We start from the raw sequence: 14,167 nt of genomic DNA, 5'->3' as shown, positions 1-14,167 counted from the left end.
TTCTAGGCAAAAGCCAAATGGGCAGCCATCCAGTTGCCCAAAACAAGAAAACAAACAAAACAAAATGATCTCAGGTTCATTTAAAGTTCAAGAGAAGGTTAAAATGAGAGCTCACGAAAGTTATGTTTGCGCTTGTTACCTATGAACCTGAACACTGTGAGATATGTTCATCTCAGTTATAAGAAAAAGATGCTAAGGAAAATGATGATCAAAGAGACTGAATCAGGTCTTCTTTGCTTTGTGTGACATCTCTGTGGGACTCTTGGTTGGCTGCAGGGAGAGGATGGATAGTAGAAAGTTATGAAACCACCATGACAAATTGATGTTTTTGCCAGGGAGGAGCTATACCTTTGGCCAGGAAATTGAGAGACACACAAATGGAATTGAGAGTGTTCAACAAGCTAGCTGAACTCCAAATTGGGCTCCACAATTATGAAAATGCTTTGGAATTTGCTACCTTGGCAGTCAGACTCAGTGTGGATGTAGGTAGGTTTATAACACAGGAATATGTAAGTGATTTTCTGAAAATTGTCAATGATTTGTGAGTAGAAAAATAGCCAACATACATCTCTTAGAAGATGGTGTCACCCAAGTCAATTTAAAATGCTCAAGTTGGCCTCAGTAAATGTTTAAAAAGGCACAAAATATCATTACAAAGGTAAGTGAACATTTATTATACTTGACTTCATTTAGAATCAAAGAAACGGTCTTCACAGATTTTATGAATGTACAACCACTAGGAAAAAATTACCACATACATTTATCCTTCCTTCTGATGTCCCAGACAAAGATGACTCAATCAGCATTGTACAAAACATTGCTTGCTTTTGGATACAATAGTTAGTTGACAATGGTATTGCAAGCAAAAGCCTAGAAATTCTTAACTGAAAGCAAATTGAATGTGTTTCTATCAAATAGATTATTTCACGTTTCCTTGTCATTTTCGCTGTCTTTATTTTGTTCTGTAACTGCTCAACATGGGACAACATATTTTTTTCCTAGAGTAGAATATTTCTGAGCTTTTGAAGATGGCACGTTCAATTTCATCGCAGTGAAATTTAATAGCCTACATTATCATGTTTCAAGCAAGGATTCTGTCCTTCCATTTTTTTCATTTCCGCTATGAACGATTGTGTCTATAGCAGGGGTGTCCAACCTTGGCAACTTTAAGACTTGTGGACTGCAACTCCCAGAATTCCTCAGCTGAGGAATTCTGGGAGTTGAAGTCCACAAGTCTTAAAGTTGCCAAGGTTGGACACCCCTGGTCTATAGAAACATTGTATACACATTTTTTCAAGATTGCAGCAATGGACTGTTTAATGAAATTGTCATTTCTTCCCTGTCAGATTGAATTTTTATGATATTAGGAATATCATAAAAATAACAATTGTTTGCATTGATTTTTTTGGTTGTTACTGTAAAACTTTTCAGCATGCAGAATTGTTACTGCACATTAACTTTATGGGGAAGCAAAAAGGTTGTGGCAAGAGAACATGGTGAAGTCTTCACAAATCCTAGGAACTGGGAAGGCAACAATTGAAATGTTGCTGCTTGCGGATTGAAGTACATGGTCTTTCAGGGTTCTAGGAGGAAGGGGAGAATTACAAATGCTCCAGCCTTTACAATCATCCAATAGTCATTTATGCCATTTTGACACTTTTCTTCTTCCAGGAGATCATTTGCAAGAATTGGTTGCCTTTCACCGGCTGGCAACTGTGTATTACCTTCTGCAAATGTATGAGATGGCTGAAGACTGCTACCTGAGGACACTCTCTTTGCATTCACCAGAATTGCAAGGGGTTCAAGAAGCCATATATTACTCCAAGGTTTACTACAGATTGGGAGATCTCACCCTCCATAAATTAAAGGTGAAAGATAGCACCTGTAATGTAATAATGACCAGTAGCATTTTAGTAAAGATGCTCTGGTTTGATTTACTTCACACTTAAAAATGAAGATATTTAGAATCTTGTGAAAATATTGAATGAGTGCAATTTTTTTGCTGCAGTGTTAGCAACTATTCCATTTTCTGGACCTTCAGGTCACCTTTGTTCAGTTAATATTTTTTCAGTTTACAAAAGGGATATATTATTTATGTCAGGCTAATGACATTTATGACAGACTTTGGTCTATGAATGACAAATCATTCAAAGGGGTATACTTTAAAGCTAGGATAAAAGCTAAATTTTACTTTATTCCATTTCAGTTAAGTTGAGCCACGGTGATCCTTTCTCACACACTCAATAATTCCTCATCTTCTTTCAAATTTTTTTTTTGTAAATTTTATTGGAGTTTTCACAAAGAGAAAAAAATACAAATAAAACATCTTTTTTGAAAGCAGCATAATCCTGGGTTACATTTCTTCGTACAGACACAAATTCAGGTTCATGCTCATTTTTATCTTCTATTCCATATCTTATTACTATTTTACATTTTCTGCATAGCTTCTCCCCTCTTTTAATTTTCTCAATTTTATTTTAATTATCTCATCTCAATTCAGATCATTGTATTTATATTTTTTGTCTGTCCTGTTTCAATTATCTATTATCTTTTCTCATTAAACAAAATTTCTCCTGTAGTTATTGATTGGAGTATGACGCCTTTATATCTTTTCCCTAAAGTTGTAACATTCAATATAATACGTAACTTCCATTCGGATTCTGCTTGGTACATTCTTAAAATACACACTGTATTCTTAAAAAAAGAAAAAAATTATAAATGTATATAATTAAAACAACATTCCATTCCAATTCAATTCTATCATTAATGTTAATATATATTAAAGTCTTAATTAACATCTTTAACATTACTTTTCAGTTAAATATCATACTTCTATGGGAACAATTATAAGCTTTCCATAGTTAATTCCCCCCCTCTTCACTTATATTTTGTAAAACATTAACTAATTAAAATGTTCCCATTCCTTCCTAATTCAATTTCCTCATTTATTTTATTTCACTTATTCTATTAACAAACATTTCACTAAATTACACTAACTATTTTATCCCTCATTTTAATCATATGTTGCTTCCAATTTTCTAAAGTTATTTCTATTACTAATATAACAATACAATCTTATGTACCTTTACGAAATCCCTTTTTCAGTTAGATTTTCACCCATTATCTCTACATAGGTCCTGTTTCTCTATATCTTGTCTGGTCCTTTGTAACTTCTTTTCCTTTCCTTCTTCCCTCTCTTCTTCTCTCCCCTTTTTACCCCCTTGTCTCTCTACCTCTATTTCTCTATTCTGTATTCCCCTTTTCTATTGCTTTCCAGTATTATACTTATTTTTCGAATTATTTTTCTTTTCTTTGGTTGTTTTTTTAAGTCTTAAATTCTCCATTTTCTTTCCCCCCTTTCCTTTTTCTTCCCCACATAGAATTACTTGTTCATTAAAGATGGCTTCTTCTTTGTCCCAGTCTTCTTGTTTTGCAGTCTTTTCTTGTTGTTTTTCATAGTTCCAAATCTCCATTTCTAAGAATCGTGCCCTTATTCTTTTTCTCTCCCTTCCTGCTTATGAAAAAGAAAGTTTTTAATGTCTAGAAATCTTTATTATCCCTTTGGCATTTTGTTTTATTTTCAGCTTAATTGCCTATTGATGTCAAAGCGGATTTTTCCGATTTCTTATTTAAGTCTCTTAGTTGTCAGTATAGGGAAGGAGAGAGAAGAAAAAAAAAAAGCCAAACCTTTTCCTTTTCACTTTCCTTCACTGCTTCCGACTCTTCTTTGGGAGCAATGTTATTTTTTGTAAGTTTAAATTCCAGGGTACCTTAGTTATTGCTTTTACAATTTAACCCGGTCAGCCAAAACTTTCACTTCTTATCTTCCTCCTGCACATTCTTTTCCGGTCGAGTTCTTCTTTGTGGTGGCCATTTCTGACCATCGCTGCAACCGCCTTCGGGAAAGGTAATAATGGCCAGCTGAGGAGGAGAGATGCAATTTTCCTCGACCCTGCTGGTGGTCTCCCCCCCTCTTCACCACCTCTATGGGGTGGCTTAGCCCCAAAACCAGCCGGCTCGGGGCGCTCCAGTGGCGAGCCCAGACCGAAACTGCGCACGATCATGGATTTCTATCTGTCACTGAAGCCCTTCAAACCGGAAGGCTATCTTCTTTCAAATTAAAATAGACATTTGGTTGCACTTTGGAGTATAGCAACTGGAGCCAGAATGTAAATATCTCCAAGGAATTATTAAATGTCAGTAAAAGTCTAGAACTCTCTGAATCTTTTTCCTACCCTTTAGTAGTCATCAGAGGTTTTTCAGTCCAGATTTGATACACTCTAATTTAGAAGGGTTCTGGAAGCTTCACATACTGCTTGGAAGAACAACATGTGGCCTGGGTGGCAGGCTGTCAACTGTGATTTATAATATGCCACCCTGTTGTCTTCTACTTTTGATGCTGTCCTTATTTTGTTCTGCGGTTGCCATTCCCTTTCTAAATACCCTTGCTTTGGATATGATTTTCAATAGTTCCACCCTGCTCCTTTAGGAACTCACCTATGTCCCTTTATACATATTATATTATTTCATGCTTATTAATTGTTCTTAACATGTATGAAATTAATGTATTGTTGATTCCAAGCAATCAAATCTGCATTCATTCATTTGCTCTGCATAAGTCATAAACTGGGAGTGTTACTTGGCAACACTCTGCCTCATTAAAAACTTGGAGGGTTGGGGAATGCTTGAAGTATAGGGTTATACTAGTTTCAAGGTTTCTTTGTCATACAGATGTTTTTTTGGGAGTGGGGTGAAGCATCATAACATAGAGTTGGAAAAGCCATTTAAAGTTCCAATCTGTAGCAATAGCAATAGCACTTAAGACTTATATACCACTTCACAGTGATTTCCAGCCCTCTCTAAGTGGTTTACAGAGTCAGCCTATTGCCCCCAACAATCTGGGTCCTCATTTTACTGACCTTGAAAGGATGGAAGGCTGAGTCAACCTTGAGCCTGATGAGATTCAAACTGCCAAATTGCAGTCAGCTGGCAGTCAGCAGAAGTAGGAAGTATTGAAAGGTTTTTCTAAATTTCTTAGGCAATGGACCCTTTTTCATCCCTATCATGCTTTCAGCCTTGACTGGAAATGCTTTCCAGTGCTTTACTTTTGTTTCTTTCTTTTTATTCTCAGGATGAGCAAGATGCAGCCAGTTACTTCTTCTTGGCCTTGGCTGCTGCCACTGAGTTTGGTGACTGCAGTTGGCAAGGCAAGATCCAAGCCAAGTTGGCTCAAATATTTACTGATTCCCAAATAAATAAGAGTCCAAGAGGGTGGACAGCATATCGGGCCCGATGGTTAAGTGAAGGAAGACATGACGTGTGATCCATCTGTTATGGAATTCACAACTCATGAAGAAAGGACATCATTGTCCCTCTGCCAAGAAAAGAAGATAATCATCATCTGGTGCTACTAGTCCCTTGTGTTTCTGAATGAATAGAAATCTTGTGGGCTGTTGTAAATGGATATATGCTGGCCATCAGCTAATGTGTTCTGAGTGAAAAAGCAAGCTCATTTTTTTTTATCAGCAACATGTAAAGAAGACATCACTCACATACATGGGCCTTATTTAAAAGATTAGAGCAGGGGTTCTCAAACTTGTGTCATCATGGCAGCATCATGTGACATATAGGGACTTTATTCTCCTTTGCCAAACCGGTTGTAGGCGTGGCTAGCGTGTGATATATCTGGCCCACAGGCCGTGAGTTTGACAGCCCTGGATTAGAGGGTGTAAAAGAGTCAGTCGAAGCAAGATTGAGAGACAGTTTGGTGTAGTGGTTAAGGCATCAGCTCAGAAACTGGGAGACTGTGAATTCTAGCCCTGCCTTAGGCACAAAGAAAGTTGGGTCACCTTGGGCCAGCCACTTTCATACAATAGCCAATGACTTCTGAAAAATCTCACCAAGAAAACAGCCGACTTCTCCAGGCAGTCTCTGAGAATCAATATGATTGAGCAGAAGGAGGAGGGGGATAGAGCAAGATAATGAATGCACAACATAGGAGCTGAAAAAGTATGTGACTGCAGATTGTCTGTGATAAGAAGTAAATGGGGGTGATCCTTGGAGAGAATATTCAACCTGCCCTCCGATTCATCCTCAGTGCCAAAAGGCAAAGTCCTTTACAAGATAGAGATGAACGGAAAGCCTCTGACAGCCTGAACCAAAGAGAAAGAGTGCAAAAAAATGCTCTTGCAGCAAATGTGATTCTTTGTTCCTGTGTATTTGTATCTTTGCTTAGACCAGGAAGAGGGTAGAATCCACCCAATCATGGCTCTTGTCAAAAAGCGAAGCAAAGCCAGACCTATGTTTCAGTGGAAAACATAATGAAATCCCAGGGCTATAAGCAGGCTATGGAGTAAAAAAAAAAGCATCACAACAAATTGCTTCTATATTATTGCCAAGAAAATAATGCAAGAACATGCATAAAGTCACCAAGTGCCAAGAAGAACTCAAATACCTATCAGTATTTATATTTATTTTGGTTTCTCATTAATATCTGCGTCACACTTCAAATAGGCTAAATTAAAAACCCCAAAGTATCCTTCAGAAAGGATGGAACGTAGAATACCATGTCCTAAGTATGGTTAAGCGAGCTCTTCAGAGGTATCTCCTTCCTTCTTAATGGTTTGCATTGCCAACTCTCCACTGATGCTGAAGAAGAAAAGAAAATGGCTCCTGTATATTTAGAGAAGGAAAGACATGATTGGAAGCCTCTTGGGAAAGCAAAGACATCTCCATACTCAGCCAGATGTATTGGGCTTCCATACTGCTGGAGGATGACTAAAACATTTTCAGATTCTTTGTCTCAGTCAAATACCCTCAGGAAGAGCATGCTTACTACCCCACCATAGTTCTATCGGACATGTAGCTCATTGGATTAGTTTGAATCATTTGCTCTCTGCCCAGCCTACCTCACAAAGTTATGAAGGTTTGTTAACTACACATGAGATGATCTCTACGCACAATGACTTGACTTGGCCTCTTTAGAAGAAAGTCAGGAAATAAAGCCACACACTTCTTTTTGCCTGTAAACTATTGACTGTCCTCATAAACAAGAAGGAAACATTTGTTTTCAAGCTGTTTTTTTTTATAATAGAAATGTGCTTTTTAAAAACAAAAAAAATGAAGTTTGAAATTCTTAGGTTTAATGCTGTGCTAGCTTTGAGATGCTACAGATTTACAGACCATCTTGTAGCCCCACCAAGTATATTCAGTTCAATTGAGAAGTAAAAACCAATTATCTAGGGTTTCTGCATGTGGAAATATTTTGATATGATTAGGGCTAAAAGTGGGAAGCTGAATTGAGATAACCCCATTTTTGATGCTGTGTAGCTATGCTTCCTTTAAAGTTAGGGTACAAATATTTTAGGGGCCATAGAGTGTATATGTCTTCTGAATAGCATGCCAGAAGTAAGATTCATAAAAGGAATGTGACCAGGATTACATCTGATTTAATTACATTTAAAGTTAAACAAATTAGCTGAAGATACAATAGTAGGATAACTCCCTAATTCCTGAATTTTTTTCCTTGAAAATTATAAACAGAATTGGAGCAATCCTGGGTCTTAAAGGCTTTGGAGAGCAGCAGATTGTTTCAATCAAATCATTTTGCTTTATGAAGCACTCTTGAAATATCTTGCCTTGCCTCTAAGATTTTGCTCCTGAAATGAAATGTAACACAGACACAAATTAACCTTATTTTGTTTTTCAGTTTTCAAGAACATACTAGAGGAGCTTGTCCATCCATTTCCATTCTGGGATGAATAGATGCCTCGACCATTTAGAGCAGACCTGATTCCCCATGCAATAAATAATGGTTATGCCAGATTGTGTTTTGAATATTAAGGAAGAAACACAAACCAGTTGCAAGCTTTGTCTCTCTCTTTCCGTCTACTGGCGAAACCCCTGGGGGACTTCCCCTGACCTGTTTCATGTCTGAATGTTTGCACAAAGATATGAATCAAAGTGGTGAAGGACATGTCACAATGAAACTGGAGAGGTATTCACAAAATTAACATTGTTTGTGAAAAATCTTGGTTATACCAGCAGCCATTTTGAAAGCAGAATAATAATTATAATTTTTTCAATTCTATACAAAGCATGGCTGCAGCCATTCACAATGACTTCAGAAGAAATGTTGTAGCACCCAAATGACTAAATACGACAGGGCTGAAAGTTAGATACATGTTAGTTATGCAGATGTCTCCAGGCACATTTTTTATTACCTTGTATGAAAAATGCCTCCAATAGAAAATCTGGATTTGTCTGAAAGACCCACCTAGCATCTTCCAGACATGAGGTAATGATCTGATTCTGTATGACAGCTACCTATGTTTATGTATGATCCTGGGTGTGATCACTGGTTAAACAGTTTAGTATTTGCTTTTTACTTATACCATAGCTCATCTCACCATTAGAGGGCAATAGAGGCAGCATTTTCGATTCCTTTCCATCTTTATTAAGAACAAGAATCTGTTAAGAAATTGATAAAGGCTTTTAGGTAGTCTGAACTTTTAAGACTTATCTGTGGCCGGATATGCTGAGAAACATGACATTCTGTACATTTCTCTACATCCTATACAAATCAAATTTCCTAAAGATATGCACGGAAGCCAAGATTTGTTATCTTACACTCATTTTTTTTTTTAAAAAAAAACAACTCTTACTGCAATAATAAAAAAACAAAAAAAAAAGATTTCTCCATTATTGTTTAAGGGAAAATTTAAAAACAATCCATGTTAGATTGGCAAACTTAAATGATATCATGGTATAGTATGACTTAAGATGGAATATATTATTGGAATAACACTTGTTCTTTGAAAAAATACCGAAGCAATCCAAAAGATATGACAGCATGCACAATCTCTTTTCACATATATATATATGTACTTAGGTCTTTCTTCTTCCTTGTATAGAAACAGATTTATTCTTTCACTTAATTTCTACCTGCTTTGACTTGTCTGGACAATGGCTGGAACAACAGGTGGAAATAAAAGGAGAAAAATATTTTGCTTTCTTCTCCCTGAGCTGGTTGCTGCCTACCTCAGAAAGATGAGTTAAGACATTGCCTGCAGTTCTCCACAGTAATGCCAAGCCGGTCTGCCAAACTCCCAAAGCCCAAATCTTTATTTGGACATTCAAGTTTATGGTTATTTATTTTACTTCCTTGGAAGTAAAAGTGAGTTAGTGAGTGAGTTAATGTAAACAAATCAAGAGGAAAATCTATGGGGCACTTGAATATGCACCAGGAGCATTGTTTGGCCCCTTTCCTTGGTTTTAATTGCTCAAATTCTACTCTTGAGATCCCTTCTCACAGTTCTTGAATATTTCAATATGGCAGTGACAGAAGTATTTTCCTAGGGGGTTGCATTTCCAATTGCCGATATCTGGAATGAGGGCAACATTGGTCCGAATGAGACTTTTTCTGGAAAGCTGGTAGAAAGCAGTACTTGGACTTTAAGTAGAGAAATCCAGTTTCAAGATACCACTTGACCGATCAATCTAATTGGATCTCTCTGGACCAATCACTCTGTTTCAATGAATCCTATGTATGCCATGTTGAATTTAAAAAAAACAACTATATTAATAAAATGAATCTTTCATTAGTTTCAACATGGAGGCCCATTTTGATGGCTTTAGAAATGTTACTGAGAGATTTTGCCTGAAATTAGAGATTTTTACTAAGATGCGCTGCTTTCCTGACTAACCCTTTTGTACTCAGAGACACAAAAGGTGGTGGTTAGAAAAAGCAATCTTTTGAGCATTGGTTAACTTGTGTACTTGGTGCTAAGATACAGCAAGTTCAATTCCCAACGTGCTTGCTTGAAAATCCAAAACACTGAAATCTATTGGGACAGCTTTCTAGCAAGCATGCTTTAACAAATTAGAATGTTAGATTTAGGTCTGCTTAAGTACTTTTGACAGCTGGAAACTCTCGCATCACCTGTAAAATAAGGTGAACATGCATGCCAGCTGAGAAAGTGACTCAAGATCATAAGCTTCTATGTCTCTTTTAATTCACTGCATAGCCTGGGAAATTCAATAAGGGTATTATCGTCCCATTTCAACATGTCCCATGTGGAACAATTTCTTTTTCTTCCTTGACAGAACTTAGTTGTCTTCATAGTGGGAAAGGAAACCTTAGTATCCAGAGATAATTTTTATATTCAAGAGCCACCCCACTGATTTGAAAATGCTGCTAGAAAAGGTCTTCATTCAGAAGACATCCGTATTGGCCTTACATGATAGATAGCTTTTAAAAAAATATTTTGATTGAGAGCTGTCCAAAGTTGATTGAAAGATATGTTACAATAAGTATGTTTTAAATAAAAAAAAATAAAAAATAGGACTTTCTAGTTGTCAATTGTGTACTGTCCTCATCGTTTCCCCGCTGATATTACATTTTGAAAAGCACTGTTTCCCATGGAGTAGGAGTTTATCCCCCTAGCAGAGTATTTGGCATTATGATTTATTTTATGAATGACTGATGATGAAAAATTAGTTGCTGAAGTTTCTGGTAAACACCAAAATGCTGGGTCTATACAACTGAAGACTGGAAAACAGTTGAAGGCTGGAAAATCTGGTTGATCTCAGGAGCTGAAGGAAGGTAAATGGGATGTACATAATGCTGTCATCTGAAAAATAGAAGAGTTTTGCCATCTGCTGTAGATTTATCCTTTGGAAATGCTATAGTGTCATCCTGTATTCCTCTTCTAATTACAGTTGCTTAGGAACGTAAAAAAAAAACCCCTATAAAATAAAAATGCTGAATGAAAGTTAACCCATTAAGGCTAGTACTACAGTTAAAAGTTATGGAGGGAAATAGTTGCTATGGTCGTGATCTTTCACTGAAATTCATAGAGTAAACATTGCTGTAGAAATGAATTGTATATTATGCTGGAGGTGCCCAACATTTGGGGTAAGCTAATAGGTACATTTGAATTTAAAAAACATAATTCAATGCTGTGGAACATATATGTGTGGCCACTCATGAAACACCCATGTCCCAAGGCAAGGGTGGGATTCTACCAGTTCGGACCAGTTCTATAGAACCAGTTGTTATGATTCTGCGTAGTTCGAAGAACCAGCAAATTGTCCACCTGGCTGGCCCTGCCCCTTTCCGCCCACCCTTCCCCCTCCCCTCCCAGTCAGTCTTTATCGTGCATGCACAACAATTGCACACATGCCCGACATCACTAACTGCGTACTTTCCCCCAGTCACTCCTTAAGGTATTTCCTCCCCCGACCATCAGCTGTTCCTATTCCTCGTTTACTTACTGCGTCGCCCAGGAGGCTTCCTGAGGCCCAGGAAAGCAAAAAAGGGAGAGGGGACACAGCACCCCCTCCCTTTTTTGCCTTCCTGGGCCCCAGGGAAGCTTCTTGGGAGCAAAAAAATGCCCCCTCCAGGAGGATCCCCTGAGGGACAGGAGGCCCCAAAATGGAGCACAGGGGGGTTCTGCACGCCCTTAATATGCTCAGTTTTTTTTTCCTTCTTGAGCCCCAAGGAAGCTTCCTGGGAGCAACCCTCCCTTCCCAGGATGCTTCCCTGAGGCCCAGAAGGCCCCAAAATGAGGAGGGGGGGGGGAAAGCTACACCTACCCAGTCACATGGCCATGCCCACCTAGCCACGCCTAGAGAACTGGTTGTTACAAAATTTGAATCCCACCCCTATCCCAAGGCATAACTCTGATGGCGTCACTCCTGCAATTTCTTCTCTATGACCTCTTCTTACCTTTTCTTCCCACTACCTCACACCCTCCCCCCCCCCGCCCCACACACACACCAGCAGAAAGACAGACTTGGAAAGATTCCTAGACTGTAGCTGTGTTCCACATTTTTGAGGATTTGCTTCAACATTCTTGGAAACAAATGTAACACTTCGTAAGTGATTTGTTGTCTGATCACATGAAGCTAAGCAGGGTTAGACTGAATTAATACATGGACTGAAAACTACCAAGATATTTTATAGCTGAAGATGGATTAGGAAGTTTAAAAAAACCCTCATTTTTTTTAAATCAATAATTATTCTAAACCAGAAAACAATAGGTAAACATAAACCAGTTTTAGGGTTTGCATGAGAGCTGCATAGATATATCCATATTGCCATTAGTGCAACTTGAAGGAGGCTTGCTCTGCAAAGCAACTTTAGAGGGCTATGCAGAAAGAGGATTCAAAAAGTCAAGGTGATGGGTATTTTTCATAGATATTTCTGATTGCATAATCCTATCTTCTTATTTTTGTTCAAGTAATTGTTTAAAAAAGAATCCAAGAATATGACCAGGGAGAAAAATGACCAGAAGGACAGGTGTAGTATTTAGTGTCACTTGGACAAACTGCCAGATGATCTATTACTTTGGGGAAATATTGTTACCACCCCTCATTTCAGAAATGCATTCCCTGCCTTTCTGTTTTTATAAGATATTCCTTCCCATAAACATCCCATGCTTCTAAAATGAAAGTCCTAGAAATTGTTCTATCAACATAAACATTAGATGCAGCAAAATAGACATTAGATATCCAAGCTAATAAATTAAGCAGCTGCATATTAAATTCTGTGCAAGGTGCTAGAATATAAACAAATAACAAATAAGAAGCCACAGGGGATGGTCAAAAAGATTGCCAACCAGATGGTGCAATCAAAACTCTACTTGTTTTTAGGTACATTGCACATTTGATGCAAATACAGAATAGACAAAGCTTTCATGGAACCCTCTAGGCTGCCATTTTTACTTTTTCTGGACAGACTCTTGCATACTGATACAGGAAAAAGTCCTCAGTTGTACCTACCATGGATGAGCTGTGTATGCTATTTTGCCCAAACCCAGTCCATATGGCTCTTTTAATATATAGAAGATGAATTAGAATACAGGAACATTTTTTCAACAGCAATTCCTCAACAGTGATTTAATCTGATCTGTTGGGAAAAAAAAGACCAGTGAGGTTACAATGGATAAAGCACAAGTCAGCAATGTTTTAAAGCAAGGCCCAGTTTATTTATTTATTTATTATTAAATTTATATGGCACACGTGATAAGGCAATGGTGGGTGGGTTACAAACTGTAAAAAGATAAAGAGGAAAAAAAATTAAATTTAAAAACCATGCAAAACATAGAACCAAGGTGACAAGACTGCATGGGGATGAAATCTTCTTACCCTATCAACCATCTCTAGGGGTAAGTTCCCCACTCAGGGCCCCAAACTAATTAGCAAAATCAGATTTTAACATCCTTCTGGAAGGCCAAAAGAGTGGCAGAAGTTCTCATTTCTGGTGGTGGAGTGTTCCATAGGGACATGTGGCCACAGTGGAAAAGGTTCTCCTTGATCCTGCCTGCTGGAATTCTTAACAGACAGGGTCTGTAGCAGTCCCCTTCTATTAGAGTGAATGGGATGGGCTAGTTCTATTGGGTTGAATTGTCTCTTCAGATATCCTGAAGATATCTATTTGTAAAAATGTTTGTTGGATATTTGTTGGATTTTTACAGGATACAGTTTGAACCACTCTGGGGACTGCATGGACAATGGGGGTGTGTGTGTCTGGCATGTTATGGTCCATAGGGCCATTGAGAGTTGGACACAACTTAGCTAAGTCTTAACAATTGAACAACAATAACAAGAGGACTACATGGGGCTCAAAGGTTTGGTTGTCCATCCCAATCAACAAATCATTTTATTTATTCCTTACATGTATATAGCTGCCCACTCATGAAACATGTGTCTCGGCAGCGTATAAAAGAAGCCATAGAACAAACATTAAAACACCCTATTATTTTAAAAAGATCAACTTTTTAAAAAGAGTCTATCTTTGGTGTAAAAGATAATACAAACATTTCAACAAATGATCATTTTCTGAGATCCCAAACACTGTTGGCATAATCACATTTTGAGGGCCTGGGAACCTGGATAATAGCTCTACATAATTCTTCATATCAAATGTAGAGGACTCCTACTTGTAAGTATTTTTACAAGGAATCTTTCCCAACTTAATTTCTTAGGTATCTATATACAGGAAAGCTTGGCGATTATTGTGAAATACAGTGAAGAGCTGCAATTCCATGGTTGTAAAATCATATGTGAATAAATAATACAGCCAGTTCAGGAAGAACCTAAACCCGTGATGGCGAACCTATGGCAAGCGTGCCACAGATGGCAGGCAGAGCCATTTGTGCTGACA

At 37.8% G+C, this 14,167-nt stretch overlaps 1 protein-coding gene across 9 annotated transcripts in view; it reads left to right on the top strand.

The window, feature by feature from the left end:
• SH3TC2 (SH3 domain and tetratricopeptide repeats 2) overlaps positions 1–8,636 on the top strand; it is a 54,447-nt gene extending 45,811 nt beyond the window's left edge. For 8 of the 9 annotated variants that reach the window (XM_087924537.1, XM_087924532.1, XM_087924533.1 and 5 more), the window contains 3 exons: positions 336–486; positions 1,672–1,868; positions 5,132–8,636. In XM_087924537.1, the coding sequence (XP_087780663.1) occupies positions 336–486; positions 1,672–1,868; positions 5,132–5,323 (540 nt within the window). In that variant the 3' untranslated portion in view covers positions 5,324–8,636. The remainder of the gene's footprint in view (positions 1–335; positions 487–1,671; positions 1,869–5,131) is intronic. The other variant, XR_015741762.1, reaches the window with a different exon arrangement.
• The last annotated feature ends 5,531 nt before the right edge of the window (positions 8,637–14,167 follow it).

Source organism: Pseudonaja textilis, chromosome 2 (genome assembly GCF_049901715.1).
Source record: "Pseudonaja textilis isolate UNSWEBS1 chromosome 2, rPseTex1.2, whole genome shotgun sequence".
In the NCBI taxonomy this organism is placed as follows: Eukaryota; Metazoa; Chordata; class Lepidosauria; order Squamata; family Elapidae; genus Pseudonaja; species Pseudonaja textilis.
The sequence above is the reverse complement of the archived record's forward strand: the minus strand, read 5'-3'. Positions and strand labels throughout refer to the sequence as shown.